Source organism: Fundulus heteroclitus, chromosome 7, assembly GCF_011125445.2.
Source record: "Fundulus heteroclitus isolate FHET01 chromosome 7, MU-UCD_Fhet_4.1, whole genome shotgun sequence".
NCBI lineage: Eukaryota > Metazoa > Chordata > Actinopteri > Cyprinodontiformes > Fundulidae > Fundulus > Fundulus heteroclitus.
The window spans coordinates 5966371-5990020 of NC_046367.1; the positions used below are offsets into that span (position 1 = coordinate 5966371).

At 42.2% G+C, this 23650-nt stretch overlaps 1 protein-coding gene across 5 annotated transcripts in view; it reads left to right on the forward strand.

The window, feature by feature from the left end:
• The window catches only part of LOC105921041 (diacylglycerol kinase beta), a 309320-nt gene that overhangs the window by 183252 nt on the left and 102418 nt on the right, over nt 1-23650 (forward strand). For all 5 annotated transcript variants that reach the window (XM_036138804.1, XM_036138806.1, XM_036138803.1 and 2 more), the window contains one exon: nt 3574-3734. In XM_036138804.1, coding sequence (XP_035994697.1) covers nt 3574-3734 — 161 coding nt within the window. The remainder of the gene's footprint in view (nt 1-3573; nt 3735-23650) is intronic.

Sequence of the window (23650 nt, forward strand, 5' to 3'; positions counted from 1 at the left end):
AAGTTACATTAAAGCTTTGTCTTATGACTCATTCAAATACATCTACCTGAACCCCAAATCTGTTCATAAAAAAAAAAAAAAAATCCCACACTTCATACTCAGTCATGTAACTATGGGTAACTTTTCCCTGCTGTGTGGGGTGCTCTCAAAGTTCAGGATCAAGATATCAGAGCATTAAAACAAAACTAATCTTGTCAGCGTGAGAACATGTTAATATGTGAATACATACTAATATTTCTCGCATGAGGTCCCCAGCAGGTTGCTACTCGTTAGCACTTTACACCTCAGGGACACCTCTATTAAACACCCCCTACAGCGTGCTCAGATAATGACCTGCGGAGGAACGCCGTTAGGCCTCAGCAGAGCCTGTTTTTTTTGTTTTTTCCCCATTTTTGTCTTGTTTTTTTCATTTGTGAAACTTCAAACTAACTATGTTCCCCAATTGAAGCAAAGATGAACCCAATCCTTCTGGAGATTAGAATTTAAATCTGGAGGTTATTATTGTCAGGAGTGAGTATTTTGGAGTGGACTCACGTCAAGACAGGCAGGTAGAAGCAGCATGGTAATTTGAAATGGTTTAGTTAGATTATTTTTTTATTACACTCTGGCACGAGGCACACAAAAAAAACCATGGCAGGCTCGGAACAAAGGGTTGTAGACATGGCAGGCTTGGCAAGCAAACAGTGAGTGGTGAAAGAGACTTACCAGTGTGCACGCGGCATGTCGAAGCTGAAACAGGGAAACTAGTTGTGCAGGTGGATTGAATGAAGCTGATTAAAGATGCAGTGGCAGAAAAAAAAGGAACCAAAACAAATGGAACTGGACAGAGAGGCAAGAACATCATCTAACCAAGAACACGAGCACAAGACTGTCAGGATTTTGTTGTGGATGAACCCGGATACAGCATGCACACACAGAGCTGAGTTTAAAAGAGTTTATTTAAAAAGGAGTGGATGATGATGGCAAGTGGAACCAGAGTTTGTTACCAGGCGGAGGTGAAGGATGCAGGAGCTGACTGGCAGGTGAGAGAGAGTCCACAGCTTCTCAGGGACGGCTAGCAGAGTTCACAGCTTCTCAGGAATGGCTAGCAGAGTCCACAGCTTCTCAGGGACGGCTAGCAGAGTCTACAGCTTCTCAGGGAGGGCTAGCAGAGTTAGCAGCCCCTCAGAGACGGCTAGAAGGACTAACCTTGAGGAGAAGCAGAGGTGGCAGGGTACCAGTTATGCAGGAGACAAAAACAGATAGGCATGGGGTGGGTGTTGAACGACGACGGACCAGCCAGGAAACAAGCACAGAGGGAGGTTTAAATAGGGGAACTAACAAGTGAAAAGAGTCTGACTGATTGATAGGTAAATTACTAACAGGTGTGGCTGACTGCAAGAGGAGTGATGTGAAGGCTGAGTGAGAAAGAGAGGCTAAAACTGAAAACTAACACTATACTAGAAAATTTCTGAAGAAATTTAGCAAGGCGCCTGCCTCTTGGTGCGTACTGTACCATCAAAAATATTAACGGGAAGTAACTCTGCGAATTTCAGGTTCCTACGATCTTCACAGCCCCCGCAGCGGCTGTCGAAAGGTGCCATGTTAAGTCAATGGGCCTCCTAGAAGCCTCTGGCTAGCAGCGTTGTCATGAAGACTCCCTCACAGCTGTAGCCCTCTATATGTCTGTAAAGGCAGAACAACCCCGGCCAAGCAGAAGTTTGTAGGACCTTCCTAGAGCTACTTCCGGTTAGCAACATGCTAACCATTAGCCGCTAATATGGTTGTGTTTGGTATCACGGGGTGAGTGTACTCTGTTAGTTTGGTCCAAATCCTGTACTGGGATGTGCCTCAAATAGGGAGAAAATATGTTGTTTATAACGTTGCCATGGTAACTCAAAATGGCGGGTGGTACAAAAAATACTTCATGGGATCAGCACACATGTTTTGATATACACACTGTGGGGATTATAATCTAAAACTCTAAGTCTCCCACACTGGGATTCGATTCCACGATCGATTCCCGAACAAATTGTTCCTGCGGAAAAACCGTAACAGTTATCCACAAAATTCCTTTTTTGTGAGTGCCAGAAGGGTCGGGACATTCATGCGTGGAAGTCTCATGCCTGTACATCAAACGGTTAGGAGTAGCGACGATGCGAAAATATGTGATGTTTTGAATTTTCAGGTGTCATTTTTTAAAAGCGCTCCATAGGAATTTTGCCGGTCTGAGGTGATTTGCGAAAAATCTATAAATCCTACACCAACAAGGGTTACATTTCCTGAATCCTGACAAAAATACCTACGTTTTGATGTATAATTTCTCTACGTAGAGTGAAAATTGAGAGAATAAGCTCAAGTTGTTAGGAGTTTTGAAATCTTTAAAAAAGCCAGAGTGGGCCACTCTGGCGGTTGTAGAATTCCGTCATTGATTTTCATTAAAACGATGATTTCGCTGATTTTTGGACATGAGCTTTGAGGAGTAACTGTGAAGAGACGATAAAAGATATCCACATCCCGTTTTCACTTCTGAGTAGTTCACAGATATATCTACAAACTGGAAGTTAAACGGTGTTAGGTGAAAGCATGGCGACACAGTACAGCGTTGAAAATGGTAATTTTGAGGCTTTTTCGAGGCTTTCTCTGTACCTGACGCCATTCATTTCCTATGGAAGTGGTTTTTCGTTAATTGCGATGCCATGGTAACTCGAAACCCCACAAAAAGTTATAGCACACCATTCCCGACCAAGCCGCACGTTTTGATACCTATATCGTTGGGGTGCACGCTACGGTTTGGGCCGCATTAATTTTCAAAAACGTTTTTAGGTGCATAGTAATAGGTGCCTCCATGCAATGGCAGGCGCCTAATAAGGTCAAAAACCTAACTAAAAACCCAAACCAGGAAGAATATGACAACTAATGGAAAACAGAAGCCAAACCAAAACTAAACCATGACAAAGACTCTAAGCAAAAATAAATACAATGTGTTAACATGGAAAGACATCTAACCAATAAAAGCATGGAGAAGTAAACCTGTATGCCAAAACCCAAATGGCAAAAACCAACAGAATATGGCAAGACCTATAGAACACAATAGATGACAAGAAAAACATAAATCTAAATTAAAACCATAATGAAAAGCCTCAAAATTATGACAATTGTAGTTTCATTTTTGACTTTTGCTCCATTCATCCATGATAACTTAGGTCCTTTTGTAAGATTTCTTACACTGTATCAAATATATAGAGTGGTAGTAATAGCCAAGAGAACTCACAGAAGTGCTCTCAATGACAACTTAAAAAATAACATGTTTTTAGTCATACAAAAACACCAAGCTGCATTGACCTTTGGTGACAACCTGAGAAACGTAAATGTCTCATTCCAGCAGCAAACTGAGTCAAAGCCTTTTTTTCTCAGGGTACTTACTTTAGACTACTACATTATTAGCGCAAATGTGCTGCTTCCATTAGTGGAACCAAACAAAGAAAAGCTTCCTGCTCATGTAAGTGGTGTTTTTGTGAAAAGCTCCAGTTGAAGTGTGTGTCTTCCTTTTCCTTCGGCCACCTGGGTTCCCTTTGGGGCTGTTCCTGGCAGGCTATGAGGGCGGCAGCTTGCTGAAGGTACTGCGGGACATAGAACACAGCACTGAGGTGGTGCTGGACCGCTGGAACATTGACATTGTTCCTGACGACAAAGAGGAGAAAGGAGACCCTGTCCCTTACACCATCATCAACAACTACTTTTCTGTGGGAGTGGTAAGGCCGATTTTAGTTCTGTTACATATTTCCTGGGACCTTTTTATGTCGTAATGATCATGAATTCTGTCATGTGTATTTATATCTTTAGTACGTCAGATTCTTGGGAATTCATCAAAAATGTTAAATGCAACAATAATTTATATGGCAGTAGAATTGTGATACAGTAGGTAAAACAAGTACTGAACAATTCAACTTTTCCAGTGGGCCCATTGACATAAAATTCACACAACAGCCCAAAAGTAACAAGTGTGCACAAAATTATCAAAGCTAATTATTTGACTAAGTTAAGGGGGAAAAATTGGAAAGTGTTGAGCCGAGAAAGACTGAGATGTCCAAAAAGGGATCGAAAGCCCAGAAGTGTTTCGAAAGTATTAGCACTGTTGCGTGAAAATCGGCATCAGCTGGTCTAATATTAACAGATGGCCTATAAAAAGGTTTTCTTGTTCCCAGTGTATTGGAGAGATTGGTACAACTATTACTGTTGCAAAAGGTACTGATAAAGATAGTCGCAGCTGCATTTCCAATCGTCTGAATGTTTCAGAGAATAATGTTAGGGTCATAATCTGGAATCATTTCATTTCAAACCAGTCATGGCCAGGGGCCTCTGGTAAGATATCTGACAGAGGAGTCAAAAGAAAAAGAAAAAGAAAAAAACAATAGTTGACCAATGGCCAAGGAGCACTCTCAGAGTGCTTCATAGAGAAATAGCATAGTTTTGCCCATAAACAAAAACAATAAGTACGTGATTCAAATCTAAAGGTCTCTATTCACTGTGACAGACTCCGCTCCTGAAAAAAAAAATGTTGAAGCTAAGGTTTGCTGCAGAACATTTGGACAAGACTGAAATACCAGCATAGATGGGGGCAAAACTAAACTCTCTGGATTTCATGGCAAATTCTGGATGAATTTTGAAGAATAATTATGCCTTGCAGCAAGAAGGTCATGGGCTCAAACTGGCCTGGGGTCTTTCAGCATGGAGTTTGCATGTTCTCCCTGTGCAGGTGGGGATTCTCTCTGGGTACTCCTGCTTCCTTCCACAGTCCATAAACATGACTGTCAGGTTCATTGGTCCCTTTAAATTGCCACTCACACCTTTTTTCCCTTACCTTAATGTTGATTGTCCTGTGTGTCTCTATGTTATCCTGTGAGAGACTGTTTTTTTTAAATGAGAAAAATATTGACATATTCAATATTCATTATACCAGAGGTAGGACAGCTTAGTGAACAGCAATAGTATCTGTATTTCTCTAGTGGTGCAGTGGGTAGCACTGTTGCCTTGCAGCAAGAAGGTTCAGAATCCAACCCTGGGCCTTTCTGCATGGAGTTTGCATGTTCTCCCTGTGCATGCGTGGGTTCTCTCCGGGTACTCTGGCCTCCTCCCACAGTCCAAAAACATGACTGTTAGGTTAATTGTCCTTAGGTGTGAGTGTGTGTGTGAATGGTTGTTTGTTCTGTCTGTCTATGTGTTGCCCTGCGACAGACTGGCGACCTGTCCAGCGTGTACCCTGCCTCTCGCCCAGTGAATGCTGGAGATAGGCACCTGCGACCCCATGAGGCATTAAGCAGGTCAGAAAATGGATGGATGTTTTCATTTGCTGCTTTAATCCAGCTATGGATGACCATGGAGGTTGTGGAGACCAAACAGAGATCATAACCTTTACGAAGCAAATCGCCACCTCCAATGATTGAGTATTGATATTTTTTTATTCCATCCATCCATCCATTTTCCAAACCGCTTTATCCCTCATGGGGTCGCGGGGGGTGCTGGTGCCTATCTCCAGCGTTGATTTTTTCATTGAAGGGCATAATTAAAATTAGTTTTCTTGACAAAAGTTATTGAGCAAGATATGGAGAAATTAAGCCATTACAAAACCTGTCTAGTTTCACCCTTAGCAACCTATGTTTCAGCTTTGTCAGCTGATGTCTCAGGGTTCTTTAAGGGCACAATAAGTGAAATTTCACGACTAGGTGGTGCTTGAGCACTGTCTGTAGAGACCAAAGATGTATGACAAGCCACGCCTCTCTCTACCTTCACTATAGCTGCAACCCGGTCCCTCTGATCCCTTCTCACGCATCGCTTCCTATGTATATATTTGAAAAGCATAAAAACACAGCATCTCGTTTCGGAGGAACATTTCTAGTGAAGAACTAGATAATTAATAATTTTAATAATGCTGTTAGCGAGACGACATTTTAAACTGCACATAGTCAGTCTGAAATATTACCTTTAGCTCTTCAAATAACCTATTTTTTAGTTCTTTCTATCTAAAATAATGACATTCTGCTTATTCCCCTTTAAGAAACAAAATATAAATATAAATTAAAGAACATTCTTCAGCAAAAGAAGTTACAGGGCCTACCCCCAGTTAGTAACTTTTAAAGTTCCTCTATTTTAAATTTAGAGAAACAATGTCATACTTGCTAAGAAGGCTTAGGTCCTTCAGGGTTTGCAGCAGGATGCTGCAAGTCTGTTGTGGAGAGTGTGATCTCCTCTGCCATCCTCTGTTGGGGTAGCAGCTTCAGATCTTAAAGAACCTCAACAAGCTGTTCTGGAGACTCTTCTAGAACCTCTGGAGATGATTGTGTCCAGAAGGATCTTTCCTAGCTGCAGCCGTCACCATCTACAACAACTTGTTTTAGAAACCCCCATGAGTCACACCAGCATTTAATTTCCCTTTGGGATTAATAAAGTATTTTTCAACTGAATTGAGTATGGATCTAAGAATCCAATGAATAATGTTGCTCCCTAAACTAGAGCTGTGGTATAAATGATTTTCTTTTTGCTTCAGAATATAACCATTATGCAACAGTCTTAAATAAAATTTTCTTCAATCAGATTCACTGTTGGCATAATGTGGTGTTATCAAAAGCTAACAATGTATAATGCTGTCTTGCATCAAACTTGCAGATATTTTCACTCCTGTGGGAGGCTGGGTGTGGGGTTTTAGTCCCCACACGCTGACAGTATCAGCAGGCACAGCAGGAGGGCCTTATTATCACAGCTGGTTCCCTACATTGATTCCAAGGGTAGGGAGAGCCATCAATGACAGCGGAGCTGTTTTACCTGCCTTGGCGCAGCCTAATCATGTGAGACAAAGAGGTGAAGAGCTCATTCGACCAATCCCTGGGAATGTAAAGCCCAACTGTAAAGATGAGAATAACTCTTAAGTCTGAGAAAGCTCTTGCTCTTCCACATCAGTCAGCAGAACAGAAAGATTTTATTGACACTGATTTCATCCAGTTTAAAACTGGTAAATGGTTCTGTGTGCAGTTCAAGGAAATAATCAGGGGATGAAGACATTAGTAAAAACTTAGTGAGAAAGATGATGCGATCTGTGTGAACACACAATTAGTTGAATCATCTGCTGGCTTCTGTCTCCTCTGGGGCATGTTTGATCTGTTAATTGGAGGAAAGGAGCCTGCTGCACGGTGACAGTTGCTTAGCAACCTTTTATACTGTCTGGGATAGAGATACTTTACACAAGGGCCTCGGGGACATTTATGCTGGGGTGACAAACAAGGTGCTTCTGAAGTTGTCACAGAGCCGTGCTACATGGCTGTTTTAGCACCTCTCGCTGCACAGGTCAGAAAAAGTGACTTCAGCTTCTTTACGCTCATGACGTATAGTTTCTCGTTTTTTCTAAAAGATTTCTCTGTGACTATTTTTCATTCTTGTGTCGTCTTCATCTTTGCCTGTGTCTCATCAGCCTCACCGTGTATGAACGATCTTGTCTCCACCTCAGTCCATCTGTTTCCATATCTATCCCTATCATTAGTTGTGTTCGGAAGTCCTGCTTTGTGTTCCACCGTGGTTTATGTTTTTGTGTTCTAGCTCTGACTTTGTGGTGTCCAAATATTAGGGGCTAATGCATACCATCAGCTCTGTGTGTATAATTCTAACATTGTGTGGATTAGAGAAAAAGTTTAACAAGAAGCAATAACACTTTCAACAAGTATTCACTGTGTAACCACAGTCTGTCACAAATGAGCTTATTTTATTGTGTGTGTGAGCATGCTTTGTTTTTACCCAAAAATGATTTAAAGAGCCATGAGATGCCATACAGTTTCATTTGGGTTTATTTTGAGTCAGCCTCACAATCGTCTTCCCACTAATCTGCTGCTAAGCTGTCCCAATGATGTAGGCTCACAAAAACAAACAGCATATTTGCGTCCCAATTTTTAAAGCTGCTCTGAGAATAATGTTGACATGTAAAAGTAGGACCAGGACGTTCCTGGACTGGATCTATTCAGAGGACAGTTTGATGAAGTATAAGAAAAGTGCTGACTTATCGGTTTAATGTAAAGGGTTTTTGTATAAGGGCTACATGCCGACTTTGACTGTGCTGAATTTGGCGACAGATTGCCGACCCTCCAGGAGCTGCAGTGACAGATGGCGGAGAGTCTGTGTGCACACGGCACCTGAGCAAACCTGACTCTGACTCACAGCGCTGATGTCGCCATTAGTAAGACCTCAAACCTGCTTTGCAAACCATACAAGGCCCGCGTTTCCGGCTATCCCATCTCAGACCTCGCTGCTCGGGCTTTGGTTGCCAGAGTGACGGAGGGCTGGCAAGGCCGAATCTGAAAGCTTCCACAGTCATCTGTCCTTTATCTCACTGACTTAATTGTGGATGACACAGTGTTGAGCATGTGGTCGGCTCAACCAAACCACACAAAGCTGTAAATCAGAAGGTGAAATGTTTTATTTAATCTGTGATTGCGTCGTAATGGTCCTTAGCAGGAATAAAATAGATTTTTGGGTTGGGATTTTTGAAGTATGTTATTACTAAGGAAGTTGCATTAAACTTCTCTTAACTTGCACCAGCAAGCATAAAGTTCAGCTACTGCCTTGGCACCTGTAACTGACTGTTTATTGTGGTTGTTGTTACTGAGGTTGTGTTGAGAGATGTTGAGAGGTAATGGGCAGACAGGATTCAACCTTGTACAAGCCACCCCCCCCCCCCTAAAAAGAACTGGTTCCGTGTTGGGCTCACACAGATTAAGAATAAAAGAAAAGTCATCATAGTTGTGGGTGAAACAATGCATCCAATCAAACAACTTAGTACTTAAGAACCCAACAATGTGCAATCATCCAGTCCAAGTTAGACTAGTTTTCTTTTTAATCTAAGTAAATAAGTAAGTAAACTTTATTCATGCAGCACATTTCACAGGATAAAAATCACAACGTGCTTCACAATAAAAACAATCAAAAAACAACATAGAGTAAAAAGATGCAACACCAAAGCATAAAACTAGTTAAAAACTAGTTCAAAGCCAATCGAACAAGTGGGTCATCAGCTGCTTATTAAAAGAATAAACAGAGTCCAGACAAGACAAAAATTAAGGTAATGCAGTCTGGGAGTCTTGGATGGAGGCTCTCAAACTACGAGAAGGGGAAAACGGTTGTAAAAGGTTGGTAATATAAGCTGGAGTTTGGCCAGTTAGGGCACTAATAGTTAAGAATGAGATTTTAAAATAAACTCTACAATGTACCAGTAACCAATGTAAAGAGATTAAGACTCGGGTAATGAGCTGTGTTTTTCTTGTGTTTGTTAAGAGTCTTGCAGCAGCATTCTGCACTGACTGCAGGTGGCCAAGATCTTTCTTTTCCAAACACTGTTCAAATAGTAAAGACGAGATTAAGCATGAATAATCATCTCTAATTCAGCTTTTGATTCCAAAGTCCGCAGTTTATAAATATTTCTTCGCTGAAAAAGCAGTTTTTGAATCACAAATTATGCCAAGGTTTCTGAGGCTTGGTTTGACAGAGGAGGCCAACACCCAGAAATTGCTTAATTTCGGTTATTTGGTTCTCAGGGGCAATGGTTAGTGTTTCCGTCTTATCAGAGTTTGGTTGTAAGTTCTTGTAACAGACCCACTGTTTAATACCATTTACATAGTTTATCAAGCAGGACAACTTAAAATATTCAGTTGGTTTAAAAAAAACAATAGAGCTGAATATCATCAGTATAGAAATGACACATCAGAGAACTGTCTGATTATCTGGCCAAGGGGGAAAATATATAAAAGAAAAAGATTAAGTCCCAAGATAGAGCCCCGTGGTACCCCGCATAACAGGCACTAAGGTGGTCCTGATGGCACAAAAACAAAAAAAAGTTTTCTTTTAATGTTTTGTGAAGCTCAAACTGGGGTTTAAAGAATCTCTGGTCAATGTGGAGTTATCAAGTTCAAGCCTCATCAGTCAAAAATATTTAAGATTTTAAACTGGAGTTGATGAAATGGAGGCCAGACATTAAACTTTAAAATAATTTTTAGATTCAATGCCATCAGGTAGCTATTCGACTATCTTTAGTAGCAGCTAACAGTAAGGAAAGTAGTGAATGTTTTGGCAACGCTTTTCTTCATTTGCCTACTTCTTCAGTACAAAAAGGCAGTTCAAGAAGTACTTTGAAATAAGAGTCCCAAACATATCAAGCTTGAATCACTCACCTTCGTGCATGGGGCTTTTAATAATGGCTTCTTTGAAGAACGACATTGGATGCTGACAGCAAGCTGGATAGCACTTCACAGGCCAGACCTTGCTTTTTGGAATAATATAGTACCGTTTTAATATTGCAAAATCTCTTGCCAAGTGATACATTCTGATACATAGTTAATTACCTAAATATTCTGATATAAACTCACAACCTCTGTTACAAATGAATTCTCTTTTTGGGAGACAGATATATTTCCAAGTGTATTAGGCTTATTTTAGCCCAGTAACCAGCAACCAGAGCTGGAGGGCTTTAAACTGTAGAAACAGCCTATGAAGGAATATTTTTGCAATACTTGTGCCATAACTTTTTAACCTTGGTATAACTTGATGTGTGCTTAGTTGAAATCAAGAAGGGATTGATGGATATGATCAAAACCACAAACGCAGCCTGAGGCATGCAGCCACACTCAAGGAGGAATTATCTGATGCCAAAGAAATGTGATGTAAAACCTAAACCTTTTTAACCTCCCTCGGAAAATAATGTTACTTTTTGCACTGCTGATCGTTTTCTAAAAATCAGTTACTCTAAGAATACCCAATGCACTTATATCCTTTCCTAAAGACTTTGACTTCACCTTTGTCCTGGAAACTATCTGAGAGAAGAAATCGAGGAGAAGGAAATGACACCATGTCAGCAGCAATGAAAGAGGCCACCTCATGTTTCAGAGAGGCAGCTGATCCTCAGGCTGTCACTGTGCTTGTGTCCCTTGTCTTCACTCTGTGTGTGATACGCTATGCTGTGGGATCATTCCCAGTATTAATGACCAATCCTTTCTGCATTCCCTGACTTTGGCATGTTTCACAGCCTGCTCCAGTGGGTATATACCTCAGACTTCAGTATGACAGGAGGGAGCGATATGTTAAGCGAGTTCATGTTCACCTTAGACATCACAGCAGTTTCTGGAGTTCAAAACAAAAAGTCAGTGTTCCATACCCCAAACCACAGAAACTGTACAGAGAAATTGGTGTGTATGTGTTTTTATAAGCTAGAGTGGTCCTGGCACAGACTGAAGGTCAGTGGAAGTATCAGTGACAGGAAGTGAGCACCTTCCAGATTCAGGCCAGGTTACTGCCATAATGAATGACCGTGCTGAGTGACACCTGGCTGGTCCTAAAGACACGAGGAGCAGTGTGCACATGCTTTGATATACTACCTCACAAACACGTTAGCGCACGTGGAAAGAGCTGTTAAATAGCACAAAAAGCTTCAGATCCTAAACATATTCCCATAATGTAATTATATATGTCTATATCCGTTATCGGGCTTAGCAGGCGGTTGTGCAGTTTTCCCTATTTGTAAAAGTAGGGTTTCCCCCTAAATCCCTGACAAAATGAGGCTTTAATGTTGCTAAAACAAATCTCTAACTTGGTTTTTCGCAAATACTGATGGCTTTACAGCTTGCTATACACATGTGAGGACATTCCAACCCCCTTCAGACAAACAAGACTTGGTGAAAAAAACGCAACAGCAACAGGAAGGTTGCAACAGCAAGGCGTGGATCTACTTACTTAAACCCGTCATGTCCGGTATCAAATAAAAATAATCTTACCTTTCCAATAATGTATTGCAGGTCCTTGTAGTGCTGTTCCCTTTCCTGACGAATGCTTATGCTTCAAACTGAAGTGTGGCTCTGTGATCACTCCTACAGTGCTGAGAAAAAAATTACCAATATAATTCTAACATCTCAAAAACAAACAAACAAAAAAGCAATAGTGTAGTCACTGTTGCCAGATTAGGCAGGTTTCCACCCAATTAGCCTTCTTTTGAACCCATTGAGCTGAAAAAATAGCTTATGGGTAAGTTGTAAAAATTTGGAAAGCTTTTCACAAAATTTGTCAGGCTTTTAGAAAGAATTATAACAAAAAATATCACAATAGTTGTCGCTGTGTGGCAGAAAACTAAAAGCTTCCACATTTTAATAAAACCACATCTCCTTAAACTCATTTGTAATTTTTGAAATGAGTAGAATCTGACATCATCAACGAATAAGGGTTATAATGAATAATATCGAGTAATAGTTATAATAAAACAATAGAATAATGGTTAATCAAGTATCACTATAAAATTGTATTGGTCAGTTTTATAAATTCCCCAAGTGGGGGAATTTTTGAGTTCTACTTATGTTTCATAGCTGTGTGTGAAAGAGAAATGTTAGATTGATCTATACTTTACATCTCATGTTGGGAAGCTATTGATAAAAACATTTCCAGTTGATAACGTGATTGTTCAAGTGCTCTTGTATGTTATTTGCTTCCTTGCTTCCTGATTGCACATTTTGTGTAAAGTCTATATGAACAAAGTTTTTTCTTTGCTTCAGAGCAGTTGTGCACTAATGGCCTGTTCTTATGTGTTTAATAGTTCCACACTTTTACCATGAGAGAGGTTGAGATTTGAACTGTTTTTTTTAAATTGGGCAGGTTTTAGGTTGGGTTTGGGCTGGAGACTAACAGTCATATATGGCAACCTGTAGTGTTGTGTCCATTCAATGAACTCAAAAGTCTAGCATAATCATACACATACACACAGATAAACATCAACACTGGTGTCAGGCTGAACACTGACTGAAGTAAAAATTCATACTAGAAGAGGTAACTATATAAGCTAGGGAGCAGAAGTATCAGAACAACTCAGAGTTCCCTTCTGTCTGAAAGTAACCCAAGTTTCTTCAATTTGGCTGAGTTTTACTGCTTGGTTCTGCTCCTCGTGCTTCTAGCTGCCGTAGCTAACTCTTGTAGCATGAATGTTTCCTCCAGTGTTGACTTCAGTGCTGACGTTTCCAACAGAAATGAATAGCGCTGCTTCCTGCTTGCTCTTGTTTACTTCGTTGTCACTTGTTGTAATTGTTTTGTGATAAGTCCATATATGAATGCGGCACTACCGACATCAACAGTGAGCACAGCTGAGCCGTGGCATCTCTATAGGCTGTGACTATATGACCCAGTAACCCGCCCCTCTCTAGCTCTAATAGGCTAGCATGTTGCCTTCAGTCGTTGATATGATTGGTTGAATTGTATTATTGACAAATCAAAGGTAAGAATAATAGAAAGTTGGCCCCTCCAAGGACAAAAAATCCCAACAAAACCCAACTTCCAGTCCAAGGCAGACATGGCTGGCTCTGTGGGCGGGCACGACACCCCAATGCCCGCCCATGGTCCCGGGGCTGGGACCATGGGCGGTTTATGTGGTAATGATTCAAGGCTGCTTGACTTCTGTTTTGGGGTTGAGTGAACTGGTTATATTTGTTTTCTTCTTCAGTTTTTGGTGTGTCCTGTCTGGCAGGACACATTCAACATGAAATAGTCGCAGCATAAAATCTAATAAAACCTTTTGCATATATAAATCAAGCAAAGCACTGTGGCAAAAGCAGTAAGACTCCACTTCTCCACTTCACATCTGTTGAGCTCTCTTTGGCATTAAGACAACAATTCTTAATACTGCATTGCCAGACAAGACACAAATAAAATATCGTTTGTGGTCTCCCAAAACGTTGCACCCATGTGACCTAACCAAATAAATACCTTTTGTCGATACAGCTAATCTCATATCTGTGCGGTATTAATTAACATATATAATTGATAGAATTGCTTTAAATAGCTGTTTCCCAAGCTAGATATGAGACATCTCCATGGCAGGTACACATGCTCGGTATAAAATGTCCAACAACAAAATAATTTAGAGGAAGAATCAACCAAAACTGCAAATGTACGTAGTGACTTTGAAACTGTTTACCTGCCTGTTTGGCTGTTATTTATCAGTACTGGTCTGATTGCTCAATCTTTTGTCTATCAACAATGCAGTATACAGTATATTGCCATTCTAGGAGTTTTGATAAACTAGTGTGTGTTTTGTTCCTCTCAGGTATCGATACTATTCTCTGTCTGAACACTGCTTGTATTATTTTTGTCCCTTCTATTAACAACATGGACAGGCAGAACAATCTGTCTGACAGCCTGAAAGCCTGGCACCCTGGGTGCCTGTGCAGGTGTTTCACTTCTCTGCAACAAGAGGAATAAAAGTTGGCACAAAGCAGCTGGACAGGTGTGATGATACACATCTCTGTTTGTTCACACTCACAACAGAGTGCTGTGGTGCAAGTCCTCAAACACACTGCGGCAAAGTGCTGGGCTCATACAGATATCAGATCTGAAAATAGAGCAGCATCTGCAGTTTAACAGACAGAATTTGATACTGGAACCTGGGGAGAGACATCACTGCAGACTAACTTTAGGCACAGCTAGCCATCTTAACACCTCACTATTTTGATGTCTTGTGCTGAAGTTTAAGTTTTCAGAATCATGTGCAAAGGATTAAACTAAAAAGGATATTTTCAGTCAGCAAAATAAAGTGTTCTTTATATTTGGTACATAGTGGTCACTATGTTTAGCACGGTATGTAGATCAGGGACAATTAGTGATGTAAAGTAACTCTTCAAACCATTAAAAATTGTTGTATGTCACCATATATGTTCCCAGTTCCCTGCTGATGCAGCTTTGGAGGATCAAAAAACCTCCCTGCAACAATACACCATGTGACATTAGCCACTGCTTTTAGCTCAGCTCAGGCGGTGTTCTGCCTGTTTAAAGCTTTGCAAATGGTGATGCAAGTATATGAGGACAAGAAACGAAAACACAAAAACCACTATTCCACTGGCCCTATTCGCTTTATGCATGCTTAGTCAAACAGGAACCTTTTAAGCCTAGTCTTAAAAGTAGACAGGGTGTTTGCCTCATGGATCTAAGATGGGAGAGTAGAAGAGTCTGATAACTAAAGGACCTGCCTCCCATTCTACTTTTAGAGACTCTAGGAACCACCAGTAGACCTGCAGTCTGAGAGCTAAATGCTCTGTTAGGAACACATGGGGTAATCAGATCTCTGGTATATAACAGAGCTCGATTAAGGGATTTATACATGAGGAGAATTTTAAATTCTATTTTTGATTAAACAGGAAGCCAATGAAGGAAGCTAAAAAAAGGAAAAAACTGATCCCTCTTGTTGATTTTCATCAGAACTCTTGCTGCAGCACTTTGGATCAGTTGAAGGCTTCAAACTGCATTTTGTGGACTTTCTGATAGTAAAGAATTACGATAGTCCAGCCTTGAAGTAACAAATGCATCGACTAGTTTTTCAGTGTCACTTTTGGACAAAATGTGTCTAATTTTGGCAATAGGGTGAAAAGGAAACCCTGGATACCTATTTAATGTGGGATTTAAATGACATGTCTTGGTCAAAAATCACACCATGTTTTTTTACTTTATTACCAGAGGCCAGTTTAATGCCATCCAGATTAAGAAGTTATTTTTTTCAGGACTTACAACTTCTGTATTGTCAGAATTTAAAAGCAGAAAATATAAAGTCATCTAGGTTGTGATGTCATCACATGCCTGTAGTTGAAGTAATTGATTGGATTAATCAGGATTTATGAATAAATATAGCTGAGTTTCATCAGCATAAACGTGGAAATCAGACAGACAGACAGACCCAAGAACTGAACCCCGTGGTACTCCACAAGTGACCCTACAGTTTGAAGAATATTTATTATTAACATGAACAAACTGGAATCTGTCAGACAAATAAGATTTAAACCAGTCTAATTCTTTTCCCCTAATCCCTACAATATAGTCAAGTCTTTCTAGGAGAATATTGTATCAAATGCAGCACTGAGATCTAACAGAACAACAGAAGTACAGACACAAGTCCATTATCTGAGGCCATGAGAATATCATTAGTGACCTTCACCATAGTTGTTTTGGTGCTATGATGAGCTCTGAAGCCTGGCTGAAATTCTTCAAATAGGTCATTACTTTGTAAATGTTCACATACTTCATTAGCAACTACTTTCTGAAGAATTTTAGATAAGAAAAGATTTGATAAATTACAGACCCATATCTAGTCATCTTGATCAAGAGGGTTTCTTAAGTAAAGGTTTTATTAACAGCTACTTTAAAATCCTGTGGTAGATATCCATTTACTAAGGATAGATTATTCATGTCTAAAATGGGGGCATCAATCAAAGAGAATACTTCCTCAAATAAATTGGTAGGGATTGTGTCTAACATAGATGTTCAAGGTTTAGATTAAGCAAAAAATTTTAGATAACTCAGAAAGCTCTACTGCATCTAAACAGATTCCTCCAACACTGCCTCACTTACTGAGGACAAGGTAATCATGTTGGATTGAGGATGCCAATGATTTTACTTTTAATACAATGAATTTTGTTAATTAAGAATCCCATAAAGTCATTACTACTGAGAGCTAAGGGAATTAATGAATCAACAGAGCTATGACTCTGGGTAAGTTTGGCAACTGTACTAAAGAGAAACCTAGGATTATTTTTATCCTCCTCTGTTAATGATGAAAATTTGCTGCTCCAACTCTGTGAAGAGTCTTTTTATACAACAGTAGACTGGTTTTCCAGATTAGGTAGGATTCCTCTTGATATGTAGAGCACCATTTTCTCTCCAATTTTTTAACGTTGTGCTTCAAAGAACGCAGCTCTAAATTAAACCAGGGAGCCCCTTTCTTTTTCAAGGGGGCTACTTTGTCTATTGCAAAACACAACAGTGACACCGTCTACAAAAGGCATTAATTTGTGAATTGGAAGAAACAACAGTGCTGCCATTCTTGGCATTTTGTGACAAGTCCAGCATTCTTGATACGTTGAAACACATCATCCAGATGTTTCAGATGATCCTCCCATGTACGACTGAGGACAACAATATCATCAATGTATACAGCTGCATACTATTCTGCAGCTCTCAAAACTTAATCCACTATCCTTTGAAATGTTGCCGCAGCTCAGTGCAAACCAAAAGGCATCACTATGAATCTAAATATTCCACTTGGTCCTTTAACAACATTCTGTCAATGGAACCTGCTGAATGAAAGTTAGCATTTCCCAAGCGATCAGATGATCAACCCTTGGCATTGGATAAGAATCAAAAGTGGATACAGAATTTAACTTAGAAAAATGTATACAAAATGTAAGTTTAGAATTATCTTTCTTTGGAGCAAGCACGACTGGACTACACCACTAACTGATGATTCCTGCAGCCAGCATCTCCTCAAGCTCATTCTTCAGCTCCGGCAATAGTTTAGCTGGAATTTGGAAAGTGGTATCTCTGAGTGGCTGTTGGTCTGGAGAATGCAGAGTGATCTTGCGTTCAATGAGGTGTGTGTACTACCTGGCTTCAGACTGAAGAGTTCCTCTGTCATAAGAGACTGCACTTTGCGACAACTTTCTAACGTTAAATGATGGTCTGGTAGTACAGATTCAACCGTTGAAGGAGGAAAGTACTGCTCCAGAGGGTCTTCACCGTCCACAACCATGCACACCCACATAGATATTACATCCTGTAGCTGATCCGTCCAGTCTTTTTAACAGATTAACATGAAAAACTTGATGGGTCTTCCGACGCCCTTGCAAATAAAGCTCATATGTGACTGGGCCTGTCTGTGATTTGATATGGTCCTTGCCACTTTGCAAGAAGACTGCTCTCTGAAGTTGGCAGCAGTAGAAGAACTTTTTGACCTTCACAGAAAACCCTTCTTCTTGAAGCTCTATCATGTCTCTGCTTCTGTTGTTGTGCATGAGCCAGATTAGTATTGGCAAGTTCTTGAAATGTCTCCAATTTGTCCCTAATTTTTAATACAGAGTTCATTGCACCTCTGTTCTGACATAGAGCCCTCCCAACCTTCTTTCAAAACATCCATTGGACCTCTGACCGGATGCCCATAAAGCAGTTGGACTAGTGAAAACCTAGTAGATGTTTGGGACCTTCTCTGTAGGCAAATAACAGAAATGGGAGCCATTGATCCTAATCTGACCCTGCATCATTCACAAACTTCCTGAGCATTGATTTTAAGGTCTTATTGAGTCTCTCCACAAGGATGTCCATTTGTGCATGATAAGGACTGGTCTTGACACCTTGAATTCCTAACAAACTGTAGATCTCTTTGATCAGCTTTGAAGTGAAGTTGGTGCTCTGGTCTGTAATGATTTCTTTAGGGATTCCCACTCTAGAGAACAGCTGAATAAGGCAGTTAACAATCTGACGAGCGTTTATTTTCTTTAGGAGCTTCAGGGTATCTTGAGGCATAGTCACAAACCACAAGTATATACTTATGCCCTGCCTTACTCCATTCTAAAAAGTTCCAACTATGTCCATAGCAATGTGTGAAAAGGGTGCATCAATGATAGGCATACTAATAAGTGGAGCCCTATTTGATTTTCTGCCTTGAGCTGTTAATTGACACTGTGGGAAAGCTTTGCAGTATTTTACTGTGTCACTAAACTGTTGGGGCCAGTAAAACTTGGGAACCATTCCAGAAAATGTTTTAGATTGTCTCAAATTAAATGACTAATTTTCAAGATTGTAGGTTTCAAACTTTGTGGGATCACCAACATGTCATTAATCTGGCTGCAGCGTTACAACAGATCCCCCTTAAACATAAACATTTCCTCTCTTCCTTTAACTTTGCTCATGAACACATTTAGCAAACAATGGTTTAAGTGTTGGATCTTCTTTCCATAGCTTAGCAACATCACTATGTCTGGGAAGAGCTTTAGCCTCTAAATGCTCTAGAATTTGCTCAGCCATTGTTGTTCCCCTCACCTTTTCGCATCTTCTCTCCCTTTTGCTCTTTTCTGTTTCATTGCAAGTGCTAAATTCGGCCCATTTTCATTCATAAAAGGCGACTCATCCCAACACAAAGCATTAGCCTGTTGCTTCTGACCGTGACTTAGCTTTTATGAAGTCTTTTAATGGTCTACAAGCCAACAAGAAGGCTTCAGCCAGTTCTGCCACTTCTTTGGAGGTCTTTGGGTGGCGATCTTTAATCCATGTCCGAAGATCAGATTTCAGTACCTTAAGAAACTGTTCCGAGATGATGGCGTCTCCGATTTGTTCCATTCTATTTGTTTAAGGATTCATCCAATTGATGTACCAGTCATTGAGGCGGACCTGCAGTTCCTTTGGGGTTTCCTCTTCTCCAATGGTACTGGAACTCATTTGATAGGTGTCAGGGTTCTCTGTGTTGGCTGCTCTAATTCTACTCCTCAGGTGTGTCTAGTTGGCTGAGGAGGCGTGGTCCACACCTGCAGCTCGTTGCAGGCGGCTTCCTCTGGCTTCTTAAGCAGAGCACTGGCAGATGGAAGACGCCGGAGCCTTAACCAGTCGTGATTTTGGTGCTTGGATGCACTCACCTGTCTTGACGTCCCGTCCGAAGAAACAGACCAGCAGACCTGTCTGCTCAGATTTTGCTCTGGCGCTCCCCTCATACTTCCTGGAAGTTACCCAGCGAGGCCTGAGATCCCCTTTCCCGGGTTCTGTTGGTTCTGTGCTCACTCTGGTCAATCCATCTGTCAACCGCTGCCGATGAGGTCGCCTCGGATTCCTCGCCAGCTACATCTGCCGCCCTCAGCCACTAGCCACCTATCTCCATCTGAGTAGTCACATAGAGTTCTCATGACGCTACTTCTTCCCGGTTAGGTCCGCCCAGCCTAATGGTAAGCAGCGCAACTCCTAGCAAGTTTCTTGGCTCTTATTTCAGAAGAACTCACTTGCCCTTTCTTACAGACTCTCCAGCCGTGACGTTCTGACCCAGCCGAGTCACCTGTAGTTCCGTCCATATACCTGCCTGTTTTCCTTTAATAAAAATCTTATAACTGTGCATTGCCTCCCGTTCGTATCTGCATGTGGGCTCGTCATCTGAAAACCATGACAGAAGAAGGCTCCGGCCACCAGAGTCCAGCGGATACGTTCGGGCGGCAGATAGCCGCACAGCAGGAACAAATGCAGTCGCTAGGTTTTGCTGTCAATTCCACTCAGGAACAGCTTCAGAGATTAGCCGCTCAGGTTAGCCTACTTGTGGACACAGTCACTTCCGCGAAGACGTCACCAGTCACTCAGGATCACGTTACCCCGCCTTCCGACGCTCCGAGCATGGAGAATCAGGTTTGGACTCCACCACTTGAGGGCGCGTCACCTTGTCCGGAGAAATTCTCCGGTGACGGTGGAAGTTGCGGTGGTTTTCTTTTCCAGTGCAAACTGGTGTTTAACCGTTCTCCCCAGACTTTCGCCTCTGATGAGGTAAGGATATCTTTTGTCTTACGTCTACTAACGGGTAGGGCTCTTAGGTGGGCCGAGGCTCGATTCCCTGATTGTCAGTCGTTTGGGATTACTTTTCAGGACTTCATTGCTGAATTTAAGACAATTTTTTCACCTGAGTTGGATTCGGCACAACAGTCTCGTCATCTCCTCACTTTGAAACAGCGCGGTCGACGCGTATCTGATTTTTCCGTGGAGTTTCGTACGTTTGCTGCTGCTGCGGGTTGGCAGCCGAGACCGTTAAAGGCAGCTTTCTTTCAGGCTCTAGACGAGTCGTTAAAGGATGAGTTAGCTCGGGTTGAGGAACCTGAGGATTTTGAGGAGTTTGTAGCACTTGCTATCCGTTTGGATTCTCGATTACGCAGCCGAACCCGTTTTAGATCCAACCTTGCCTTGCAATCATCCACCTCCACCTCTTCTACATTTACCAAGAAGGAACCCCGTTCCTTTACACCTCCTCCTGAACCCATGCAGTTGGGGCAGGTTGGTCTTTCCAATAAGGAACGTCAGCAGCGTGTCTCGGAAAACTTATGTCTTTATTGTGGAGGTGAGGGTCATTACCTCAGAGATTGTCCTGTTCGGCCAAAAGACCGAGTCCGCCGCTCTTAACGGGGGGATCGGTGGACAGGTTGGGATCTATTCCCCGGGAGGCTGTTAAGGCGTCATTTGGTTCTCGTTGTTGTTTACCAGTTACTTTAATATTCGACCAGGAGAGTTTTGATGTTTCAGCTCTAGTAGATTCAGGCTCTGATTTTAATCTCATAGATCAGGCGGTTGTGGACCAGCTTCGAGTACCTGTCAATCTTTTACCCGAGCCACTCCAGGTCTCGTCATTAGATGGGCAGAGATTGACTCTTATTACCCATCGCACCCGACCATTGGTAGTGATAGTTTCCGGTAACCATCGGGAACAGCTTTCCTTCTTTGTCTTCCCGGTAAAGCGTTCACCTGTGGTTTTGGGAATAGCCTGGTTAAGGGTCCACAATCCGCAGTTTAATTGGGCTGAGTCCCGACTGGAGTCATGGTCACCTACTTGTCATTCCCGTTGCTTGCAGTCCGCTCGGCCCGTAGCCGTCTCCTCTACTTCCTTGACAGATTCCGGAGACATGATTGACCTCTCTCGCGTTCCAGAGGATTACCACGACTTACGGCAGGTATTTAGTAAAACTCAGGCTTGTTCTTTGCCCCCACATCGCCCATACGACTGTGCGATTGACTTGTTACCTGGGGCCCCTCTACCGGTGAGTCGGCTCTATAACATCTCCAGGTCAGAACGTCAATCGCTTGAGAAATACATCAGTGAGTCTTTGGCTACGGGGTTAATTTGTCCTTCTTCCTCCCCATTAGGGGCTGGTTTCTTTTTTGTGGGCAAGAAGGACGGGACCCTTCGACCCTGTATAGATTATCGAGGGCTTAACCAGATAACCGTCAAGAATAAGTACCCGCTTCCTCTATTATCATCAGCCCTCGAGCCAGTCCAGAATGCCAAGATATTTACTAAGCTTGATCTGCGCAACGCTTATCATTTGGTTCGGGTGAGACAGGGGGATGAGTGGAAGACGGCTTTTAAGACTCCGTTAGGTCACTTTGAGTACCTAGTCATGCCCTTCGGCTTGTGTAATGCCCCGGCAGTTTTTCAGGCATTGGTTAACGACGTCCTGCGGGATTTTTTGAATGTTTTTGTTTTTGTCTATTTAGATGACATCCTGATTTACTCTCGTGACCTAGAACAACACAAGCAACATGTGCGACTTGTTCTCCAGCGATTACTAGAGAATCGCCTGTTTGTAAAAGCCGAGAAGTGTGAGTTCCACCAGACTTCAGTTTCGTTCCTCGGTCTTGTTTTGGAAGGCGGTCAAGTGAGGTCAGACCCAGAAAAAATAAAAGCAGTAACGGAGTGGCCAGTTCCTGAGTCACGTAAACAGCTTCAACGTTTCCTTGGGTTCGCCAATTTCTATAGGCGTTTTATCAGGAACTACAGTCAGATAGCTTCCCCGTTACATGCTCTTACCTCCACCAAGGTCCCTTTTATCTGGAGTCCTGAAGCCGATGAGGCATTTAATCGACTTAAGTCCCGTTTTTCCCAGGCTCCCATACTCGTTCACCCTGATCCTGCGAAACAATTCACCCTGGAAATAGACGCTTCAAACACAGGTGTGGGAGCGGTCCTATCCCAACAGTCTGAGATAGATAAAAGGTTACACCCTTGTGCATTCTTCTCCCGTCGCTTGTCCCCTGCCGAGCAGAACTATGATGTAGGCGATCGTGAACTGTTAGCCATTAAGTTAGCATTGGAGGAGTGGCGGCACTGGCTAGAGGGATCCGAGCAGCCCATCATAATATGGACAGATCACAAGAACCTCTCCTATCTGCAGACAGCCCGTAGACTCAACTCAAGGCAAGCCCGTTGGTCATTATTTTTTTCTCGTTTCAACCTCACCATAACCTACAGACCAGGCTCCAGAAACATTAAACCAGATGCTCTGTCTCGTCAATTTGCCCCATTTGAACAAGAGAAGGAGCCGGAACTTATTCTTCCCCCCACATGCACTGTTGGAGGTCTGCATTGGGATCTGGAGGACAGGATTAACCAGGCCCAACTATTAGATCTGGATCCTGGTACGGGTCCACCGGGACTAAAGTATGTTCCCCAATCTGTTCGTCCGGAGGTTTTACGCTGGTGTCACGATGCTAAGTTTTCTGCCCATCCGGGCATTTATAGAACCCAGTCTCAGGTGTCCCGGCGATTCTGGTGGCCATCGTGGACCAAGGACGTCAGAGACTATGTTTTAGCTTGTCCTATCTGCGCCCAGAATAAGTCTTCTAACCAGCCACCTTCTGGGTTGTTGAATCCTCTTCCTATCCCCAAACGTCCATGGTCCCACATTGCCATTGATTTCGTTACTGGACTCCCTGTTTCCCAAGGCATGTCAACGATTTTGACTGTTGTTGACCGTTTTTTCGAAGTCTTGTCATCTCATTCCCATCCGTAAGCTACCTAACGCCCTCCAGACTGCCCAACTCCTCATTAAACATGTTTTCAAGCTCCATGGTATCCCTGTTGACATTCTCTCTGACCGGGGTCCCCAGTTTATTTCTCAGGTCTGGCGGCACTTTTGCTCCGCTCTGGGTGCCCGTTACACGCTCACCTCCGGATACCATCCTCAAACCAACGGCCAAACAGAACGAATGAATCAACAATTAGAGACCACTCTCCGTTGCCTCACGTCATCTTCTCCTACCGACTGGAACAAGTTTTTGCCTTGGGTAGAGTATGCCCTGAACTCTCACATCACCTCAGCCACGGGAC